Source organism: Arvicanthis niloticus, chromosome 1 (genome assembly GCF_011762505.2).
Source record: "Arvicanthis niloticus isolate mArvNil1 chromosome 1, mArvNil1.pat.X, whole genome shotgun sequence".
Lineage (NCBI taxonomy): Eukaryota > Metazoa > Chordata > Mammalia > Rodentia > Muridae > Arvicanthis > Arvicanthis niloticus.
In genome coordinates, this window is record NC_047658.1 from 136,352,627 (window position 1) to 136,376,661 (window position 24,035).

The window sequence follows — 24,035 nt, forward strand, 5'->3', positions numbered from 1 at the left end:
TTTCCTCAGGCTGGTTCCCCTGAACTTTTAGTCCCTGTGACATTCTGAAGGGCAACATGTCAATAACTTGAAGCAATAAAGGTAAGTGCCTCACAGGAAGCCCAGGCTTAGGTCATACATGAAGATAATGCTGGAGAAAGGAAAAAAAAAAGTACTTTCCAGAAAATTTTCCGGACCCTGAAAGATAACAGGAAAGGCTTAAAGTTACAGCATTTGGAATTCTGATTAGGACAAGGTTTGATGACTATCTATGTTTAGAGTATCAGTCATCAGAAGCATTGCAGGAATTGAGGTTCTTCCGATTACACAGTCTAAACAGTACTGGGAAAGATTGAGGACAGTGACATCTCACTAAATAATAGCAATGCATAGTACAGAAGCAGAAAGCTTAAGTAGTAACCGTGCTTCTTATAATTCCCAAAGATGTGGCCCTTTAAGTGGATGTCATCCAAGAGACATAAAAATCCATTTTAAAAGTGGTTGCTTCAAAGAATCAAAATGAATGTGTTGAATTTGGGTTCGGATAAATGCCTCCAAACAGATTATCAGTTGATTATCTGCTGCACCACGCATGGTTCCCCAATGATTCCAGCCTCTAAGAGTTCTCCTCTGATAAAGGGAACAGAGTATCAGCCTTGGCTAATTTGAGATTGTTAGGAAGAGAGTGACTAAAAAATGTAGAAGGTTACCTGGAGATGGTGGTGCATACTTTTAATCCCAGTACTCGGCAGTCAGTGGCAAGTGGATCTCTGTGAGTTCGAGGCCAGCCTAGTCTACAGAGCTAGTTCCAGGACAGCCAAGGCTACACAAAGAAACCCTCTAAAAAAATGTGTAGAAGATTGAAGGCATAAAACAAATGTAAAATAATATTATTGCTGTCGCTACTCTAATTAGTGATAACAACTATGACCAAACAGATTTTTCTGTCAACTTGCAAATATATAGTAGTGAAAGAGAAACTTTCTAGGACATCATGTGACAACAGGATAGGTGAAAGATACAGCTTTGTTAGATAATAAAACTCTCATCTCTTAGATCAAGAGTAGAAATCAGTATAGTTTAGTGTTGTGAGCTGGGCATCTGACCATGGATAAAAACAGAACCAAAGAAACTAAGCAAGAAAAGCTACCTGCCCAAGGCCAACCCTGTCAGGAATGAAATGTTCACTCTCCAAGAACTTTTCTTCCTGTAGAAGCCCCTGTGGAAAGGTCACTCACTGGAAACCAAAGAGCCGTCCTCATGAGTATCTCCCTCTGCATGCCAAGGTGCGAGGATGTCAGCTTGGGCTCAGGGAATAGGAAATCGCGGGTGTTTTTTTCATAGTAGGCCAACTCTTCCCATGCTAGAATGAAAGAATAAAGGGCATAAGTGTATGTCGTCTACACCCCTCAAGTTTAAGAAAACAGATGCTCAGATGGCGTGCCAACTAGCTTACATCAAGTTGACACAATCTATAGTCACCTCAGAGGAGGGACCCTCCATTGAGAAAACACGTCCTTGAGATATGATAGACTGTACCCTCAACTATGAGCCAAATAGACCCTTCCTTCCTCAGGTTGCTTTTGTCTGGGTATTTTATCAAAGAAACAAAAAAAGCAACTAAGACAGAATATCGGTACCCAGAGTGGGATGGTTGCTACCATAAACTGATTATGTGGCTCTTGGGTTTTTAAAACTAGTTTGTAGAAGAGTTTGGAATCTTTGACTAGAAACTCTTGGTGGTGGTGGCACACGCCTTTAATCCCAGCACTTAGGAGGCAGAGGCAGGCGGATTTCTGAGTTCGAGGCCAGCCTGGTCTACAGAGTGAGTTCCAGGACAGCCAGGGCTACACAGAGAAACCCTGTCTCGAAAAAAACAAAAAAAAAAAAAAAAAAAAAAAGAAAGAAAGAAAGAAAGAAAGAAACTCTTTGATACAATAAGCATAACCTAAAGGATCATTCTGGTGAAAGCTTTGAAGCCAAAAATGCTAAAAGAAAGGCAAACAGTGAAGGCCCAACCCATGAAGTTTCAGACAGCAACAAGGCTTCTATCAGGAGCTGAAAGATGGCCACTCATGTGATAATCTGAGCAAGGCTAGTTTCACTCTGGGCTTACCCTGAGAACTTGAGTGAATTTTAATTTAAAAGTAAAAGGCTAATCAATTTTGTGGAGGAAATGTCAAGACAGAAGAAGATTGGGTTGTTGGGGAGAAAGCCCTTGTAATCCGTAAAGGGATGATTGTCACTGAGGAGAAACTTCCCGCACTGCACAGGAACAACAGGAAGGGTACCCTAAGCTCAAAACTCCACCCCTTGGAAGATTTGTCTTATGAAGGTTCAAATGTAATTGAAGGAAGAAAGCCTGAAGTAAAAAATAAAAATGGTCCCCTTCTCCTTGAAGGCACCTGGCTAGGGAAGTGTTTCCCAGGTCATCACATCTAAGTTGACATAGCTATAGTCCAAGGGGGGCATGCTTCACCTTGAGCTGGCAGTGGTACTCGGAAATGTCATCCACATGCTACTGGATGTTGAGTCATGAAAGATGCAAGATTGACAGTGTCATGAAATCCTGCTCCATAGTTTCGGAGAACAGCTGAGTCCAGTAAAGGTGTGGCAGGGTCAGAGTCCCTTACAAGGCAGCCATAAGAGGCCACTGTGTCAGGCTGTGGAGGTGAAGCTGAAAATGTGAAGACTAGGTTCTAATGCAAACCCCAAGATGCTGGAGAGGCCGTGAGTGCAAGGCATCTACCAAACCAAGGGTGGTTGTGGGCATGGAGTAGAATCAAATAAACAGAAGAAGTGAATGTAATACAGGTTGCGTATCTGGAGGGATGGGTATCTAAGCCCTGCGGAGCAGTCAGTTTCATTATGAGCCCTGATGCTGGACATGGAGCTGCAGGGCTTGATGTTCTCCATGCTGTCTTTGATCATCCTCCCCAGACTCTGATTCCTCCACTTCTGGGATGGGGATGATAATTTGGGGCCATCCTATGTTGGAACTGCACAGCTTGTTTTTTTATTTTATAAGGACTCATAGTTAGGAGATTGCCTTGAGTCTCAGACAGCATTTGGACTGTTAAGGACAAAAGAAACATTTGACAGCAGATTGTGTTTGTGTTGGGAGATGAACTTGAGGCTTTGGAGAGAAGGGACGCAAGATTGTGATTCAAAGAGACATGTTATAACGAGTTTGGAGAGACTCTGTGATTAAGATGGCTTCCTACTTTTCCAGAGGATTCTATTTTAGTTCCCAGAACTTGTGTCAAGAGTCTCACAACTGCCTATAACTCCCGCTCCAAAGGATAAGAGGATCTTCTGGCCTTCACAGGTACCCACACATCCGTAGCATATATTCACAAAGATACACACACGCACATAAATAAAAATAATAAAATTTTTAAAGTGATGTGTTTGGAGGACTAGAGAGATAGCTCAGTAGTTAAGGGAACTGGTTGCTCTGCTCTTCTAGAGGTCCTGAGTTCAATTTCCCAACAACCACATGGTGGCTCACAACCATCTATAATGAGGTCTGATGCCTTCTTCTGTTGTACGGACATACCTGCAGATAAAGCACTCATAATCATATAATATATAAACAAATAAACCTCTTTGCAAAAGTATTTGGATATCAAGTTGACTAGAGTGGAGCTAACCCTGTGACGTCTCCCTAGTGATAGACTATTACCTTGAATATAAGCCCCAATAAGCCATTCTTTCCTGGGTTCCTTCTGTTAGAGACTTTATCACAGAAAAGTAATTAAAATAATACTGAAATGGGAATTAGTTTAACCAATTAGAAAATCAGAAGGCTCCAAACAAAGTGTCTTTTTTTTTTCTTTTTGGTTTTTTTTTTTTTTGGGGGGGGGGGTTGAGACAGGGTTTCTCTGTGTAGCCTTGGCTGTCCTGGAACTCACTCAGTAGACCAGGCTGGCCTCAAACTCAGAGATCCACCTGCCTCTGCCTCCCAAGTGCTGGGATTAAAGGCGTGCGCCACGACCACCGGGCAGCTCCAAAGTATCTTAAAACTGTCTTCCAAGTTTGATCTTTTTTTTCAGTAACCCAATCAGCAGCCAGTGTGAAAATGTCAGCACATGATGCGATGTGACAGAGCCTGGGTAATAAATAATGAGCATGCTCAGACTGCCGAATCTCACAGGTCAAGTAAAGTGGCTGAAAGCACTCAGCATTCTCAATCAGCTGATGCCACAGACAATGACATCATTGAGACTTCGGTAAACATTTCCCCCCCTCACCAAAAAAAAAAAAAAAAAAAAAAAGGACTATAAGAAAAGAAAATTCTAAACTGGGCGGTGGTGGCGCATGCCTTTAATCCCAGCACTTGGGAGGCAGAGGCAGGCGGATTTCTGAGTTCGAGGCCAGCCTGGTCTACAGAGTGAGTTCCAGGACAGCCAGGGCTACACAGAGAAACCCTGTCTCGAAAAACAAAAAAAAAAAAAAAAAAGAAAGAAAGAAAGAAACAAAGAAAGAAAGAAAAGAAAAGAAAAGAAAAGAAAAGAAAATTCTAGCAACTACATCAGTTTGAAGGCTACCTTGTGTTTCTAGAGCATAATACAGTTGTCACCATGCTTGCTTCTAGATAGAGTACCTCACTGATTCTCCTTGAAAGAGTTTAGCATACCTGTCATGATGCCACAGGGATAAGTAGGCATTCAAAGCTAAGTCTGCATAAACTCTTACTGTCTTCTAATGGCCGTTACTAACTGCGGTGAACAATTGAGCTGGACTTGGTAAAGAGACAGTATTAAAGCTTAAGCCTGGGGAGATTAATAAAAAGAAAGCACCAAGCTCACAGTCGCACAGTGTCACACTGCCCCCGGTGTCTCACTTTTTCACACCTTTGTAAACTGAACAACCAGAGGGGTCTTCATTTTCTGGGAGTGAAGTCACTGACTCTCATTATTCACCAAAGTAAGCTCCACGCAGCTCTGAGCATGGCTACCGTGTCCCTAACTTGATGGTCACAGCCCTGTGTGTATCTGCAGATGCTGTGAAAACTGTCAAACAAGAATATACTATCTATAGCAAAACAAAGTAATGGCCAGCTGGTAAAAGAACCAGTCTCCAAGAACCAGCATGGTCCATATGACCCTGCACTTGACCCTACACTTGACTTTATGCAAATTACATTTACTCAGTTAATACCAAAGACCACTGCTGCCGCCACGTGCCACGTTGGTGTAATTAACTTATTTATCTGCACAGCCTCTGACGCTGAGTGAAACTGTTCTTTTCAGCAATTGAGACTGGGTGTCACTACACTCGCAATCTGAAACCGGAAGGCTGTGAACATAAAGCAAGCCCAATAAGGCTCCCATGCTGCATGGGACTAACTTGTGCATTATAAATGGTATGCATGCTGCCAGCTCGACTAGTCAAACAACTATTCTTATAACCTCACGGGTAGATATCTGTGTCACGTGGAAAACACATACATCCCAGCACTCAACAGGATCAGACAGGAGGATCATGGGTTCAAAGCCAGCCTAGGCTTGACTAAAAAAATGTAATGGTCCAAAAACACATAAAATTCTAGACAGTAAGTACTATATACAATTATCTATACTATTCACAGTGTCCTATGAATAGTATAGATAATTGTATATAGCATGTCTGTGTTACCTTAGCACTAGGTACATATGCCAATCCATTACATACTAAGTGTGTTTTTAAAAGTCTAAAACAATACACAGTAAACTGTCATAAAGTACCTATCAGGAATTGTTAATGAGTGGGTTCTAGTTACTTTTAATCTATATAATCATTTGTTAGTTGAAATTTTTTCAATATTTAGATATTGGGTATTTTTTAATTAGTACAAAAATTAAGCAATACCAAAATAAACATGACCCTATTCTAGTAACATAAAATGTAACTTGCCAATTCACGGGGTTATATGTTTAAACATAAAATTGGGTCAAACAAGAAAAAAATTATGGAAAAAAACTCAATGACCTGGTTTTAGCCTGTCCCCTTTTTTTTTTTTTTTTTAATTTTGGTTAAAAAAAAATCATTCAGTAAGTATTTCTGACTAGCAGGTAGGAGGCATTGCTCTGTATTATCTACCAAAACAAGTAATTCTTGAACAGATAGCCTCATACTACATTATTCAAGTATCTGTATCTAGATACACACCATAATCTGTAGACACTGGTATCTAAGTGCCTGTTTATCCCTAGGTTGACACCATAACACTAAAATCGTGTGAAGCTAGGGACACCTAGATTCACAGAGTAACACTTGCATGTCCATGTGTTCCCATATTCAACCCACACATGCAAGGACTCCTCTAAATTCACACTGTCATGTCTGAATGGCTGCACCTAGGTTCAAACTAGAACATCTGTATGCGTGTTCACAGCACTTATCCCCACATTCACACCACAATATTCGAGCATCTATGTATAGATTCAAACCTTAATATTCAAGTGCCTATCACTAATTCACACTGTAATATCCAAGTGTCTGTTGCTAGATTCACACTGTAATAATTCAAGGGCTCATCCCTATATTCTTAGGAGTGTAGAGTTCTTATCTGTTTACAGGGCTACCTTTGCAAACAAACAAACAAGAAGCAGATGGCTAGCTCTACACCCCACTCCTAGCCCCCTGGCCTACCCTAGGAATATCCAATTATAAATCACAACCTTCATGGAAAGCCTCTACTCAGTCCTCCCCCTTTAGCTGAGACTTCTATCCAGCTCACCACTCTCTTCTCAGTAACTCTCAGGAAAAAAGAATGTTCACTTGAGAAAATATCTATATGGTGCAATGAAAGAGATACATAGGTATTGATCATAATTGATTAAAGACTTGAATAAATATAAATTTATAGCAAAGGGAAATGCTTGCATCCAAACCTCATTCTGCAAGCAATCAAAAACAGTGAGGAAGCTGAGCAGTGATGGCACACACACCCAGCACTGGGGAGGCAGAGGCAGGCAAATCTCTGAGTTCAAGGACAACCTGGTCTACAGATTGAGTTCCGGGGCAGCAAGGGCTAAACAGAGAAAAGCTATCGTAAAAAAACAAACAAACAAATAAACAAAAAACCAAAAAAAAAAAAAAACCCCACAATTGACATACCATATCTAAATATAAGCAGTCATAATATAATAAAACATTTCTAAACAAATTAATATACATCCCAAAAGTCATAAATTCAAATGAATGATAATGCCCTGCTTAGCCAAAGCAGGAGAAGCAGGCACGCTCTACTCTGCTGGATAAGTATGCCATTAGAAATGATTCAGTCATAAAGAAAACTGAAAACCTGTCCCCCATTCATTCTTTCAAAATGAAATGGTTAGTTTAGAAGTTAAGTTTGTTAGCATATTACCTGGAGACACTAGCTGTACTAATTCAAACCTGGTTAGGAAGCCTAAGAAAGAAGAAAATGAGATTTTAATATTTAATTTTACTATTTCAGAGAATTAAATGCTAAATTAAAACCGCCATATCTCATTTATACTACTGGTAATAACAGTATTGTTGGCCCTCTGTAGTCACAGATTCCCTAAATGGAGATTCTACAATGATCTTTCAGCTACCTACAAACAGAAAACATTTAAAAAGTAATTGTATCTTTATTAACATACATATTCTGATCTCATTATTCTCTAAACAATGCAGAATAATAACTTCCTACAAAATTTACAGTATGTAATATACAGATAATCCAAATTATATGGGATGTACACACACAGACACACAGACACTCACACATAGGTTATAAACAAATTCTATATCATTTTACTTATGGTCCTTGAGCACCTGTATACTCTGTATGTGAGGAGGTACTAGAACCATTTTCACAAGGACACCACAGAACAAGTATAATTTAAAATGTAGCAACAATGAAACACGTTTTGTTAAAGTGGGGGAGTGTAGCAAAGATGAGTGAGCTACAAAATTTGCATTTTGCTTCATGAAAAGTATATAATATTTTGCTCTTAAAGGTATGTTAGGGGCTGGAGAAATGGCTGGGTCAAGAGAACACATTGCTCTTGCAAGGGATACAAGTTTTCTTCTTAGCTCCCATGTCAGGCAGCTAACTCCAGCTCCAGAGAATCTGATCCCCTCTCCAGCCTTTGTGGACACCTATGCACACATAGGGCACATAGACACACATAAATAAAAGTATGTATATTCATAAAGTACTATAATAGCAATATACTTTTCATTTTAAAGCTTGAAACCCAAGTGCTAGTATTAATCAATACAAAAGTTTAGCTTGCCTAAAAAGCATGCCATTTGACTATACAAATGTGACATAAATATATATTAATATATATTACAATGTTCCTTCAGATTAAAATATTTTTAAAGATGCTGTCTAAAACATCTGTAAAGACAAGACTGAGACTTAAATTTTGGCCAGGAGGGATGGATGACTCAGCAAGATAAAGAATGTGTCACTCAAGCCTGATGATGTGAGTAAAATCTTCAGAACCCCCAGAAGCAAGAGATATCTACTCCTGAAATGACTTCTACATGTGTACTCACACTCATATCTCACAAACAAACACACACAAACACACACACAAACACACACACTAACTAAAACAATCCCAAGCAAAAAGCACACTGCTGGGACTATCACAATGCCTGATTCAAGTCATATCACAGAGCTACAGTAACAAAACCAACACAGTACTGACAGAAAGGATCATGTCAAACAATACAGTAGAATGGAGTGTCCAGAAACCAGAATACATACTGGGGAAGACAACTTCTTTAACAAATGGTGCTGGCGAAACTAGAGAACCACTGAGAGTCCATCCTTACCTCTTGCCCTGTACAAAAAAAACAATTAGAAAGAGACCAAAGATCTTAATATGAAGTGAGCCCATAAGGGGAAACACTTTAACATACAAGGAAAGGCAAAAAGTTTCTGGAAACAATGCCAACAGCTCAAGAAGTGATACCAAGAACTGAACAGAAGTGATCACCTGAAATTAAGTCTTTTGCATAGAAAGGGAAAATGGAAAAGAGCTAAAGAACTGAAGAGACTGGCTAGAGAGATGGCTCATCGGTTAAGAGCACTGAGTGCTCCTCCAGAGGTCCTGAGTTCAATTCCCAGCAACCACATGGTGGCTCACAACCATCTGTAATGGGGTCTGCTGTCCTCTAACGGTGTGTCTGCAGAGAGCAATGGTGGTATACTCATATCCATATTAATCTTAAAAAAAAAAAAAGAACTGAAGAGAAGTCTTCACCTGCTATATATCTGGCAAAGGATTAATATCAAGAATGTATAAAGAACTCCTAAAACTTAACACCAAAAATCAAACAACCCAAGCAACAAGTGAGCTAATGAAAGGGGTACACGATAGTTAAAAGACGAAACCCAGATTAGCAAATAAGCACATGAGAAATGGCAGGTGTAACGGCACAGGCCTGCAACCCAGCACTTAGGAGCTGGAGACAGGCAAATCAGGAGTCAAGGCCGTTGCCAACTACACAGTGAGTTTGAAGTCAGCCTGACCTATATGAAATTTAGTCTCATAAAAATGAAAATGTTCACCATCCTTAGGCATAAAGAGAACACAAATTTAAAACTACATAAAGATTCCCTCTCACACCAGTCAAACGAGATATCAAGGAAATAACAAATGTTGGTAAAAATCTGGGAAAGGGAGGACCATTAAACATTACTGGTGGGAATGTGAATTAGTCCATTCAATATAGAGATTTCGAAAAAAGAACTGAAAAGGATCATATGACCCAGCTATCTCACTTTTTGGTATATACCCAAAGAACTCAAGGCAATATACCTACACCAAAATACCTACACCAAAATACTCATGTTTACTGCAGTGCTATTCACAACAGTCAAGACAAGAGAATCAGCCCAGCTAATCCTCAACAGACAAAGACACACTGTACACACTGTATACACACTGTATACACAGTAGAGATTTATTCTTACTGTCTTGGTTACTTTTCCATTGCTGTGATAAGACACCATGACCAAGGCAACTTATAAAAGAAAATGTTTAATCTGTGGCTTACAGTGGCAGAGAGTTAGAGTCCATGACCATCACGGCAGAGAGCATGGTAGCAGGCAGCAGGCAGGCCAGCAGGTTTGGTGCTGGAACAGTGGCTGAGAGCTCCCATCTTGATCAGGAGATACTGACAATGTCATGGACTTTTGAAATCACAAAGCCCATCCCCCAGTAACATATCTTATCAATAAAGTCACACTGCTAAATCCTTGTGCCAGAACAGGGGGACAAGTATCCATTCAAATATATAAGCCTATGGTACTGTTCTTATTCAAACCACCACATAGACATAAAGAAGAATAAATGTAAGTTATTAGCAGTAGAAAATTGGTGTAACTGTAGACTATCACCACGTTAAGTGAAAGTCAGACACAGACAAATATTAGGTATTTTCTTTCATTTAAAAGTCTTGGGATTCTTTATAAAGAAAACGTATAACTCTGTTTTAGAGACAGACAATCCAATTAAAAAGTAAGAAGAAAATATGAATAGTGATTTCTCCAAAGTACACTCAACCCCATTAGCTATTAGAGGCATGCAAAACAATGGTAAGAAAGTACTTCATGCCCCAAGGCTTCAACCAATCAAAATGAGTGAAAGAAACAAGGATTGGCCAGAACAGGGAAAAGAATGAAACCTGCAACACTGCTGGTCCAATGATTCAGCAGCTATTGTAAGTAGTGCAGGAGGCTTACAACGTTATTACACATATTGTAAGTTACTGTGACCCAGCAGTACTACTTACAAGAGTGTTTGTATATGTTTGTATATATGTATACATGTATGTGTGCATGAGTGTATCCAAGAGAATTGAGAACACAGTTCAATATAAAAACTTATATGGAAAATACAAATATTCACAACATCATTATTCACTGTAGTCTACAGAGCAGAAGCAACCCATGTATCCATTAATTGATGACTGGAAAGACCACATGTGATAAAGTCATATATGGAATGTTAGAGAGTGGGGTATTGGCAAATTCTATAATATAAATGAACTTTAAAACATTATGCTAAGGGAAAGCAACCAATCATAGAGAAGCATAGACTATACAGTCTCCTGCATGTAAGATATGCAAAATAAGCACATGTCTGCTTACTGGGCATGGTGGTACACGCCTGCAACCTCAGCACTCAGGAGACAGAGAGAGGAGTTAGAGGCTAGCCTGGGCTCTGGGATAGACTGGCATTTGCATTCAATAGAACAGTAAGAAGAGTATTAGTAATAACTGTTAACAGGTATAAAATTTCTTTTTGTTTGATTAGAACATTGAAAATGTTCTAATCAAATGATCTAATTGATTGTTGCAACAACATCCAGTTTAATGTTTATAATAACCAAACAGAATAATGTCATCCAGAAAAATCATGTCTATACTACAAAATTTTATTGTCTTTTGTTTTTAAAGACAGTGTCTCATGTAGCCCAAGCTAGCCTCAAGCTAGCCTCATGTTAGCCTCATGCTAGCCTCAAGCTAGCCTCAAGTTAGCCTCAAACTAGCTAGATTATCAAGGTTAATCTTGAACTCCTCTTGTCTCTGCCTTCTAAGAACTGAAGTTAAGAGTCCTGTGCCACCACATCTGGTTTTGCATCTGTATTAAGAAGAATGTTTATAGCAATTTAAGATAGTGGTTCAGGTAGGTGGTGAGATGACTCAGGGGTAAAGTCATGCAAGCCCAAGGACCCAAGTTCTAGCTCAAGAACTCAAAACAGAAGGAGGGAACCAATTCCCCAACATTGCCCTCTGTCTCAAGCATACGCTGTACACTCATACCCATATTCATAGGCACACAACAATAATTATCATTTTATTTATTTTTATTTTTAAAATAAGAAATATTTATGATTAATAATGTTATTATTATTTTATTATTATAAATTAACATTTTCAAAGGTTGATGTGATGACATCTGCCTATATAATCCCAGTATCCTGACAGTAGAGGCAGGAGGAGAGAGTTCAAGGCCAGCCTAAACTACGTAGCAAGATTATGTCCCTAAAAATTAATCAAGCAACACAAACAATAAAACATGAACTAAATTTCACCATAGAATTTCCCTAAGTTTAAATATCGATCAAACACAAACGTCTCACTTCAGTAGCAGCAGAATTCTGTACATAGGAGTCTTTTTTTTTTTTTTTTCTCCCAAGTACCTACTTTCTAAAAGTTCTGCAACAGCTCCGGGATCTATTGCCTCTTCAAATACCTACAGAGAAAAACAGGGAAAAGAAATGTTCAAAGTTTTACCAAAAGGTATTTCTAGAAACCATACTCTATGTTCTGTCATGGAATTAGCATATATAAAAATCAAGCCATGTGATATTTTAGCATTCAAAAGGAACATTTTTAAGAAGCATGTGGTAAAAGTACAACAAATGGCTGTTATATGGATGAATTAAAATTTTCAGAATGATTAAGTGCAAAGAAATTTGAGTTAGCTGAATCTATCACATGCTTAAAATGCCATCAGTTTGACCTGCTCCACAAGCAAACACGTCTTGCATCAATGTGGGTCTTGAATGCATAGAAAAACATTCTGCATACAGTAGGTACACTTCAAGTGGTAGCTAGATGATGACTCTTCTGTCCACACAACTGGTTATGCTAAACAGGAAGACAAACAGATTTTACCCATATGTAACACCAAAGACAAGTGGTGTTGGGAGTGACTTCTATCATCGAATGCAAGAAAAACATTACTATATCACCTTAAACATTGTCAGATCTGCAGGTTTTGTTCTTGAAATAAAAGGTTCTGAGCCATCGCTGACAAAGAACAGGACCTTCTGAAAGCAAAAGGTTTTCAGCTGTTCTTCTCAGTAGCACCTTTAACCTTTAAACTTCTAATTTAAACAATGTTTAAAGTTAGGCATGGTTCAAATTCTGCTTGAGATCTTAAAGCCAGGTCTCCTTTGAGGGCAAAATTGGGTAGTGTTTACTAAGTAAATACAGGTAACATTTTTTTTCCTCAACTATTTCAATAATCACACCCTTCCATTTCACACTGTCATCAGGTGGATTGTGTCCCTGTCAAAACTCACAGGTTGACATCGAACCCTAGTCTCTCAGAATATGATCTGATTTCCAAATAGGATCAATACAAATATGCTTAGTTAAACTTTGAATGAGGTCCTACTGGAACAGGTTGGGCATTTAACACATGACTGATGTCTTTTTTTTAAGTGAGTATTTAAGCATAAAATTCCATGTTTTTAAAGTTAAAAAATAAACTAAAATACATTTATGAGTGCACTTGAGCAGGAAAAAAAATTCAGGAACCATACAGAGCTCAAAGGGACAAATCAGGCATAAAGTTTTCTATTCTGACATGCAACCCAGAGAAAGCAAATGTAATTACTTGGTTAGAGTAGACAGAGCCAGCATAGATAACAAACCTAGCAAGGGCACCTGACATTCTGATCAATGAAGTGTCTGCTTTTGTTTTACAGTTCACACATATCTTTTTTTTGCCTTAAAGAACTGGAGCTTCTCTGGCTAATGCTCAGAATGCTTTGAATTCCGTGTGCTATGGAGAATAAATGGTTAAACGGTACATACTGGAGTTGCGATGCTATAAAGCAGTGTTTCTCAGCCTTCCTAATGCTGCAACCCATTAAAAGAGCTCCTCATATTGTGGTGACTCTGCAGCCACAAAATTATTTTCATTTCTACTCCATAATTGCAATTCTGCTGCTATTATGAATCACAACAGCATAATCTATGTTTTTTCAATGGTCTTAGGAGACGCCGGTGAAAGACTCAAACTTTCCCAAGGGGTCACAACTCACAGGTTGAGAACCAGTGATATAAACCAAAGAACTAGCTTCTATCATGCCTCAGGAAGTAGCATGGTCCCCACCAACATTCTTTGACATCCAGTCTCCAGTACTGTGAGACAGTAAGTTTGCTGCTCCTGGGTTACTTCTGCATGTCAGCTCTAAGAATCTAACATATCTACACATAAGGGTTTTCTCAAGGGTGATCTTGGGGAGCAAATGGTCAGCTTAGTCTAATCAAATACAACGGCTCATAAATTTTTATGAGGAATCTGTTTGCCCAAATGCTTTTAAGTTATTCAAATCTAAGCCCTGCAAAGGGCTTCTGGGGAAAGAAAATGTTCTTGCTATGTGCTTCACGCGTTTTTTTTTTTGTTTGTTTGTTTGTTTTTTTTTTTTTCAGCTAAAGAATGGAACAGATCACCAGAAACCTGGAACTAGAAGAAACTAGAATATGAGCCTAAACAACCTTATGTTTTAGAAAAAGAAAAAAACAAAATGGTCCCACGGTAAGTTTGAGGAGTAATCTCAGGCTTTTCCACCCAGCAGGAGAGAAACATGGAACGTGTGAGTCTCGGACATTCTCCTTTTCAAAAGCAGAGGAGGGCAGGATTAGGTTAAGTTCCAAGGTATTCATGGATGTATCATGCCCTGTTTGCACATTTTTGTATCTTTCTGCTTTCTTACAATTCTGTCTTAGAAGTCTTGTACAGGGCCAGCAACTGATGAGAGGGGAAAATGTTGGGGGTGGGGAACCCCTCATTTTCAGCACCTACTTCACACCATGTCCATCACCCACATATGGCCAGTAGAATCATCTGGGTCCTGACTGTATTTTCCAGGATATTAACCATTTACTTTTCCCCAACCAGATTGATTTCGTTTTCAAATGAATAGGCTGCAATTTTAAAAAATGCCACAGTGTTCACCTTTTCTCTCGTCCTTGGGTTGAAAGAGATAGGTGGGTTTCTGGAAAGCATCTTCCAGACTTTAGAATCGATGTGATACAGTCTTCCCTCTGCCCCAAAATTCCACCTTAGGGGACACTGGGCAAAACCATTAGGCTTACTAAAGATTACTCCAATTTCACCCCAAATCCAAAAACCAAAGCCTTAGGGTATTGTCCATAATTGCAGAGTATTGAATAGTCTACACTGTACTGAAGTGGGAAGCCCTGTCCAGTGTTTCGTTGTTGTTGCTATTTTGTTTTGGGTTTTTTTTTTTTTACAAGTTTTTAAATCATGATTGCACTCATTGGAATGGAATCTAGCTCTTACTACTATTGTTATATAACACGAACATGACTTAAGGAAACTCAAAAAAAAAAAAAAAAAAAAAAAGGAACAGCTTTCTTGTGCAGTTATAGGCTTTCAATTACCAGGTACAGCTGACTTGGTTATAGTTTTAAGTTATTTTTCTGAGCTTAAGAAAGTTTTTCTTAAGGTCTGCAGTTTATTAATAGCCCCTTTCATAAATGCAATGCAACTGTCTCTAACACCTCCAAGAACATTCAGAAACGCTCTCTGCTCCAGTTAAAAAATGCCATGGGAGTTCCAAGAATAGAAAGCATCCACGGGGTACTTAGCACTCAATTGACAGAACTTGGCTCAGGCCTGCATAACAAAAAGCAAGACTTCCAAACTGTGGTTTTTGCCTCAAGGCCTCTTGTACTTTTTACACTGTGTTAAAAAAGGGAAAGAAAAAAAAAAAAAAAAAAACCCATGTACAAACCCGCTATTCTTTATGACTATTAAACTGGTTTCAGACAGAAAACCCACTGAGAGGTCAAAATCACCTTTTCAAATCTCATGCTCTGTTGTATCACAATAGGGAACACAGAGGGAAAGCAGTCTGTCTCCAGGTACTGATTCAGAAGGTAGACTCCAAGGTAAACAACTTCCTTGTCCGGCAGGAACACTCCCGGGCAAGAAATCTTAAAAAGAAAAAGAAGGCAATCAGGGATTGTTTTTTGTGCAGCGGGGCTGTTTATCCTAACCTCCCACAGCTCTGTAGTGACACCCTCACTTTGTCCTTCACCTGCACTTCCCAGCTTCTCCATCCTCCCACCTCTCCTCGAGCTGGCTCATCCCGGTTCCCTCCCACGTCTCCGCCAGGTGTCACAATCGTGCTCTGCGACTTCTCGGCCCGCCCTCCCGGATGGCAGTGCGGAAGCGGAAGAGGCTGACGGGCCGGGAAGCCTGTCTCCGGTCTTGCCGGGTCCCCGGGACCGGCCGCCCGCCGTGATGCCGAGCCCCCGGAGGACCATCGAGGGACGGCCGCTGAGCTCCTCGGGCGGAAGCAGCGTCCCGGGCAGCCCGGCCCACGGCGGCGGCGGCGGCAGGTTCGAGTTCCAATCGCTGCTGAACTGCCGCGCGGGCGCGGATCCCGCCAGCGCCCGCCTGCGCGCGTCCGACAGCCCGGTGCACCGGCGCGGCTCCTTCCCGCTGGCCCCCGGGGGATCTGCACAGGCAGCCCCGGCCCCGCCGCCGGAGGACGCCCGCATGAACTTGAACCCGTCCTTCCTGGGCATCGCCCTGCGCTCCCTGCTGGCCATCGACCTGTGGCTGTCCAAGAAGCTGGGGGTGTGTGCTGGGGAGAGCTCGACCTGGGGCAGCGTGCGGCCCCTGATGAAGCTGCTGGAGATCTCAGGGCACGGCATCCCCTGGTTGCTCGGCACCCTCTACTGCCTGCTTAGAAGCGACAGCTGGGCCGGACGCGAAGTACTGATGAACCTGCTCTTCGCCCTGCTGTTGGACCTGCTGCTGGTGGCTGTGATTAAAGGGCTGGTCCGCAGGCGCCGACCCGCGCACAATCAGATGGACATGTTTTTCACCCTCTCGGTGGACAAGTACTCCTTTCCCTCGGGCCATGCCACGAGGGCCGCCCTGGTGTCGCGGTTCATCCTGAACCACCTGGTACTGGCCATTCCACTCAGGGTGCTGGTGGTCCTGTGGGCCTTTGTCTTGGGTCTCTCCAGGGTCATGCTTGGGCGGCACAACGTCACCGATGTGGCTTTTGGCTTTTTTCTGGGCTACATGCAGTACAGCATTGTGGATTATTGCTGGCTGTCACCCCACAATGTTCCAGTTCTTTTTGTACTGTGGAATCAACAGTGACACCATCTCATTGATTGTTGGCACCACGAGGTCTGAAGGATTCCACATTCGAGGATTCTGACCTAAGCCAGAGCCATCCAGTTGCCCCTCAGACATTTTAGGCGGCCTTTGGGAAATCTGGGATCCCACTGTCTTGACAAGTTTCCTAGACCGGAGCACATGCTGGCTATTACTGAACACGGGCCATACTAGAGAAACAAAGTCTATTGTGTATGTATTCGACAGCTATTTATCACTAAGACAAACGCAAAGAAATCAAGCTGACTATGTGAATGCTATTTACTTAAAGTTGACAGAATAGTGTTAATGAGTAATTGCACCCCCCCAAAAAAACAGCCAATGTTATTTGTAAATTGAATTTTAAGAGCCATTATCTAGATAAACCATGTGCTATTCCCAGCCCTTTACCTGTGATAGATTTTTAAACAATATTTTAAAAGTTTAAGACATTTTTCCCCCCAGTTTACTCTCTGAACATCTGTTGCCATAATTGGAGCTTTTCCCTTCTGCTTCCTTAAGCTCTCCCACCTTCGTGGACTTGGTAGTAAGAGGTTCCAGGGAGTACTTCCCTTTCTTCTCCCTGTACCTCTCAAACGGTCTTTAGATATTCTCTTTCCACTACTCTTTAATATTATCTTTTAGCACTCATAGAACAAACCAAGATGTCAAAGACGACATACTCAAAAGGTGGGCTTGTCTAAGGCCCCCACAGAAATGTAAGTATGAGACTGCTGCTTCATTCCTAACCCCATTCACAAGTAGCCTATCAGGGGGCAAGAAGCTGAGCTGTTGGGGAGAAGTAGGCAGACCAGGAAGTAGGCCAGGGGCAGGAAGTGAAGCCGTGCTGTCTGTCATCTCTACTGAATAGAGCAAATGATCCTCTATTAAGTAAAAAAAATAGAAGAGTGATGTGGTTCTTTCCAGTGCGCCTACATAGGGTTCCTGTGTGTACCACAAGGGTGACTGTATGCTCCTCTCCCTACCAATCCCACTGTGCTGTGTCCAGCATATTTTAGGTACAGGACTTAACTTGAAACTTTTCAGGAGAGCCTATTGCCCAAGGTGAGCGTTAGGTATAACTCTTAAATTTCTGTTTACATTGAAAGCTGTTCATTCACGGTGCCTCTCCCACTCCTAAGACCAAAGATGACCAGATAACATGGTAGACTCTGATTATTGTCTGACCTAGAAAGACCAAAGAGGTTATGTTCATTAAATCTGTAAGTGCTGCTGTGTCTGGAAAGAAAGCCTTTAAATCGCCGGTGGAACGGAGGATCTCAATGGCCAGTTGTTCTGGCGTTTATAAATAGAAAGGACTGTGGGCTATGGTCTGATGTTCAAGGACTGTGGGAAATGATAAGCCAGTTCTCAGTAGGAGGAAGTAGGACCTTTGTGAGTGGGTACCAGGGACACCAATAGGAACAGCTCCTTTGATAAACAAAACAGTTACCACATTCCCACGACAACCTAAACACAGACTACCTCTTCCCTTATCAGATCTGCTAAGCTGTGAGGTCTAAGAGGTCTGGGTGTGTTGTTTAAACTTTTGAAGATCACTTTTCATTATAACATTTAGCCAGGCATTTGAAAGTGACGTTTGTTCTTAGAGTGTCCCCAAGTCTGATAACTGAGGGCCCATCTTCTAGTTTCCACTTCTAGTTGCACTTCTGAAATTTCATGTTTTGTTTGCTGGGACCCCGGTTTGCTGGCTTTAAAAATATAGATCAGATCAATTTACCTGACTTCATGAATAATCCTAAATTCTCTAGAGTAAAAAACTGATTTCTTTGTTAATTACTTGTACAATGAAGGATGCCTTTTCAAAATAAATTAACTGGTAATGTTGAATGATATGAGGTGAAATCTTTAATTTTTGCTTTGCTGTAAGAGAGATCACTTGGCTTCTTGGGGGGTTCCTTCCTCATCCTGAACACTTAAAATTAATACAGCCTAACTGAGAACTGTCAGCAAAATGGAACCAAAACCAGGACCCTTTTGTTTTCCTTTCATTTCTACATGCTCAGTGAAACCTTAAGGGTTTACTGATTGCATAGCATCATCTAGTTCAAGTTCCATTCGGTAGGTATCATGTTAGCATCCACTTGTAACTATGGCCTAAGCTCCTCTTTAACCAGGAGGCCAAGTCCCATGCCAGTCTTGGAGGACAGGAGAGCAAAGCAAAAGGAACGGCTAAGTCCCAAATGGAAATAGCAAAGTCACTGTGCCCCTGCACCTCTTTTAAGGAGGAGTTAAATCCTCCTTATCACAAAGTGTTTATTGTTAGATCAATTACCCTGTTGAAATTAGCAGTCCAAAGCTAAAGGAAACAGCTTTGATTCATAGAGGTGGGACACTATCAAAAGTGGAGCTTTAAAAATTATATATTCTTTGATTACTTTTTTAAAATTTTAAATTTTTTCACAAAGTATCTTTAAAACGAAAATCCTGCTTGAACCTAAGTCGGAATTGTTTTTTAAAAAAAGCCAAAAACCATGTTGGTTTTGGAAAGAAAGGTGAAAGATGAAACATACTGAACTAAAGGCTAAGAGGTCCAAGGGAAATAAATGTGTGAAATCTTAGGGTCAGAAGGACAGATCTGTCCCCAAAGCAGGTGTGTATGCAGTAAGCAAAGGAGAACTTAACGCGGGTTAACGCGGTTGGCTCGCAGGTGTCTTACCTCCCGGATTTGGAGCTCCACCACCACCTCCATAGGCATCCTTCCCTGGGCACCGCAAAGCTCCTTTTGTGCTGAGCCTTGAACCAATTATTTCTTAGTTTACATCAAGGCAAGTGTTTTCCAGAAGCTTCCCTGACCCCCACCCCTTCCCCTTTGTTCCCCCATCAATGCTCCCGGCCCAGGTCCCTCCCACTGGGAAGGGTATCTCACAACAAGCTTTGGAGTGTAAGCTTTCAGAAGATGGAAGCGTCCGGTTGCCATGGACACTCAAACGCTCAACCTTCTCCTCTGGAACTCCTTGGAGGCTGAGACGCAGGCGCGGTTATGCTCTGCTGGGAGCCAGACCTCTTCTCAGCCTCTCTGGTGGTGGCCTGGCCCAGCGACTGTCTAAGCGCCTGGGAATGTGTCCGCAGATGCCAAGAGTTTTGTCCTGTCTCTTTCTGGACACTTTCTGGCCCCAGTTATTATGTTCAAATGTTTAACAATTTCCATCCCCCAAGGTGAAATGAGATCATAGTGTCGTTGTGTAATCAGTTTTAGTGGCTCCCGGGGCCCCACCCAGACAGTGGGATTCCTGTTTAGCATAATCATAATTGTTTGTCCCCTAGGGGACTCCCTTGCCTATTAAATGCCTTGTCTTCTTCTTTGCCCCAGGAAACATGTTCACCATCAATAAATTGAGTAGTGTACTAACTATAAATAGGTCATTTCTAAAGAGATTTAAGTTAGGAATCTCAGGTCTAGAAAAAAGTGTCCGTTCCACTTCCCTGCATTGTTCAGCTTTCCTAGTAAGTTAAAGCAAGCGTTGAATTGCACCATCTCTAGGGGGTAGTTACTGTATTTGCCAAAACAGCAGTCACACTGTAAATCAGGCAGAGTAAGACTTCTTAACTAGCAAGAGAAATGACATTTTCCCATTATATGTTATAAAACAACAACGAAAAGAACCAAAAACAAACAAACAAACAACAAAAACAGCAGACAGGAGGATAATGTGGGTGTTTTTAGCCAATAAAAAATTTCCTTTAAAAAAAAGCAAGCTAGGCAGGTGGTGCACACCTTTAATCCCAGCACTTGGGAGGCAGAGGCAGGTGGATTTCTGAGTTCGAGGCCAGCCTGGTCTACAGAGTTAGTTCCAGGATAGCCAGGACTACACAGAGAAACCCTGTTTCAAAAAAAACAAAACAAAAAAAAACAAACAAAAAAAAAAGCAAAAAACCAAACAAAAAGAAATTTTCTGAAAGGTCTATGTCTCAAAAAAATGAAATAAGTAAATACATAAATATTCTTTAAAAATGTGAGCTGGACCATGTGGTTCAGTTGATAGTGTTTGCCTAGGATTCATCAGAACTATATAAAATCTGTCTTTGATCCATGTCTGCACTCTTAGCACTAGGAAGATAGAAGCAACAGAGTCAGAAATTCATAATTAGCCCAGAATATTGTGGTGGTTGAAGGTAGGGCTGGCCTTGTTGGAGGAAATGTGTGTCTGTGGGAGTGGACAATGAGATCCTCCTAATAGTGCTAGCCACTGGGCCAAGCATATTCAAACCACCACAAATATCTAATGAGTTGGAGGGGCAGCCTGGACTCCATGAGACCCTGACCCAAAATAGAATTTTAAAAATTATCTTGTGATTTATTATTGATGCCTTCTTTACGTTGAGGATCTGTGTAGTTGAAATGGTACAGGGAGATGTCCCTAGGAAGATACTGCTGAAGACATTCCTTTCAGTAGCTACAGTTTATTTCTCTGTAAAGGAAAGCTTGGTGTGATGATGGACACAGCATTGCATCTATACCCAGTTCCTAGTGCTCTCTCAGTACCCAAAGACGTACACAGATAGGTTCCTGGCTGTCTAGATGCCCAGAGCACAGATTCGTCACGACAGTTGACTGGTACAAGCCCTGCAATGATCTTCACAAGGAGAGCACCAATGATAATACTAGTGTGTCCAAACAAATTGATAATTAAGTTTCTAGAGGTAAAAGAGAAGGGAAGAATCAATTCTAACTGAAGACCTGCAAAGAGGTGGGTGTGTTGCATATGGTCGTTTCATTGCAGCCGTACTTCTCTGAGAATAGTGTTACCTGTGTTTTACAGCCTTTTCCCCAAGGCTACATAACTTATCACAATGGTCATGTCTGAGTCCAAGGGCCCTGTCACCCCACTGCCTCCACAACACAGAGATTATTGGTCCCTGGAAACTGTCCCATCTGTACACCCAGTTTTGGTCTTTCTACCTCTTGTTATGACTAGACTCTCCTAACTCTTGATATTACCAGACTCACCTCGATAAGGTAGCAGAGCCCTGAATCTTCTGAATTCCCTTGGACTACCTAGCCATTCTTTTTGTCTGTGTTTTCTCTCCTTTACCTGGCCAAGTAGTATTTTTATAACCCTTTGTTTAACTCAATGTCTTTTATCAAGGTGATACTCAGTATACATACCGATTACCATATGTATACAAGTTTACATATGCCACCAGGTGTCTCTTTAGATCTTCCCAATCCTGATTAACATATTATCCAAGTTCACACAGGCTACCCAGGCCACAGAGAAAGTGGAAGTTGCTACATTCATAATGTCTCAAGTCCACCTTGCAGATCATTTAATCAATGATGCTGCCATCTTGGCTGGAGACCAAGCAAAGTCACTCAAGGATGGGAATGCCACCAAGTAAAGTAAAAAAAAATATATATATATATATATATATATACACACACACATATATATATATGTGTGTATACATATATATATGGTGTGTATATATATACATATACATATACATATATATATATACACACATGGTGTCCATATCCATTCCAATGTAGGTACCTGTACTGGGTTGGGTGGTTTTTTTTTTTTTTTAAATCAACCTGACACAAACCTAGACATAACTGGGAAAGACTTAATTGAGAAAATTCCTTCGAAAGACTGGACTGCAAACAAGCCTGTGGGGTCCTGTCTTGATTAACGATTGATATAAAATCCATCGTGATGCCCATCCTGGGCAGGTGGTCTGGAGTTTAAGAAAGCAAACCGAGAAAGTCAGTAAGCAGTGCTCCTCCATTGCTTCTGCTTCAGTTCTGCCTGGAGTTCCTGCTCTGACTGACCTTAGTGACAGGATGTGACCTTAGAGTCAGAAGGAAGATCAAATAAACACTTTCCTCTCCATGTTGATTTTGCTCGTGGTGTTTTGTTACAACAACAGAGACCTAAAGACAGTATGTCTCTGTGACAATAAACAGATCCCAGGGAGTGGCTTTGATTCCCAGAGTACTTCCGCAGAGTGACTTGATGGGCTCAGCCCCAGCACTGAAGAAATGACCTATCCTGGTCACATCCTGGTCACAAAAGAGAAAACAAAAGCATTCCCCAGATGGGAATTTCTAAAGAGTAAGTTAGTCAGGAGTAAGAACGTGACAAACATATCCTTATGATTGAGATGTTCCTTTTAACTTAAAACAGTGAATTATTAACCCAACATCACAAATGCTTCTTTTTAAAATAACAAAAACAGCAGTCATGTGAGGAGAGAAACCATATTTTTAAGGAACAAAAGGAATGGTGTGAGGAAACACATATTGGTGGGAATGGAAATAAACTCAATGTATGAGTATTCTGTGGCTACTATAACAAATTTCTGTATTCTTGGAGCCTTAAAAAAAAATGTATTATCAGCAGGGCATGGTGGCGAACACCTTTAATCTGAGGCAGAAGCAGCTGGGTCTCTGTGAATTCCAGGCCAGCCTGGTCTAGAGAGCTAGTTCCAGGAAGGTGGCAGGAGGGCAGTGCCCTTGGCACCGTTTGGCTCTCTGCATTTCCAGCTTCGAAAGGTTGCTGCTACTCCTTGGCTCAAAGCTCCCTTCTACCATCTTCAGAGCCAACAATACCAAATCAAGTCTTGCTCATGCTGCTTTTGACTCTGTTCTTCACTTCTTATGGTCTTTATGATTGGGCTGGAGTAAGGTTTAAAAGCAATTACTGCTCTCACAGAGGACACATGTTTGGTTCCTACCACCTATGCTGGATGACTCACCGAGGCCTGTAAATCATGCTCCAGAGGATCTGATATTTCTGGCCTCTGCTGGTACCTGCACTCATACTCAAATGCACACACACACACACAAATTTAAAAATAAGATAAATCCTTTATGATCACATTGGGACCACTCGAAGGATCCAAGATAATTTCCCTATTTTAAGGCTGGTTAGTTAACTTCATTTTCACCTGAAATCTGAATATCCCCTTATTATATAAGATAACCTACTTTCAGTCTCTATGAGCAGGATATGGACATCTTTTGGCATCATTATTCTGCTTACAGTATATAACTTCCCTAGAAGTGATTCAATAATGTCTCTCAAAAATTTTAACTTGGCTCAGTATTTCTGCTGCTAGGAATTTATCCTGTAGATATATTTTCACAAAGAAACCACGAAGACACATGCT

General features: G+C 40.9%; 2 protein-coding genes across 33 annotated transcripts in view; one reads left to right on the forward strand and one right to left on the reverse strand.

Annotated features, from left to right (window-relative positions):
* Positions 1-20,117, reverse strand: part of Spata6l (spermatogenesis associated 6 like) — a 63,217-nt gene extending 43,100 nt beyond the window's left edge. For 11 of the 32 annotated variants that reach the window (XR_013106033.1, XR_013106028.1, XR_013106035.1 and 8 more), the window contains exons 1-5: positions 19,579-19,738; positions 15,581-15,718; positions 12,167-12,215; positions 7,337-7,378; positions 1,218-1,342 (exon numbers count right to left, since the gene is read on the reverse strand). Coding sequence is in view for 10 of the 32 variants with exons in the window: in XM_034499127.2 (XP_034355018.1) it covers positions 1,218-1,342; positions 7,337-7,378; positions 12,167-12,215; positions 15,581-15,718; positions 19,579-19,617 (393 nt within the window). In the remaining 22 variants the exon portion in view is untranslated. The other 21 variants (XR_013106052.1, XR_013106055.1, XR_013106054.1 and 18 more) reach the window with 8 other exon arrangements.
* Plpp6 (phospholipid phosphatase 6) lies at positions 15,926-18,754 on the forward strand. Its single transcript, XM_034499144.1, has one exon. It carries the CDS (start codon positions 16,029-16,031, stop codon positions 16,899-16,901), a length of 873 nt encoding a protein of 290 aa, XP_034355035.1. The 5' UTR covers positions 15,926-16,028; the 3' UTR covers positions 16,902-18,754.
* Positions 20,118-24,035: the final 3,918 nt, after the last annotated feature.

Excerpts from the sequence above, each read along its gene's own strand:
- Plpp6 (XM_034499144.1), top strand. The coding sequence starts at position 16,029 with ATGCCGAGCCCCCGGAGGACCATCGAGGGACGGCCGCTGAGCTCCTCG.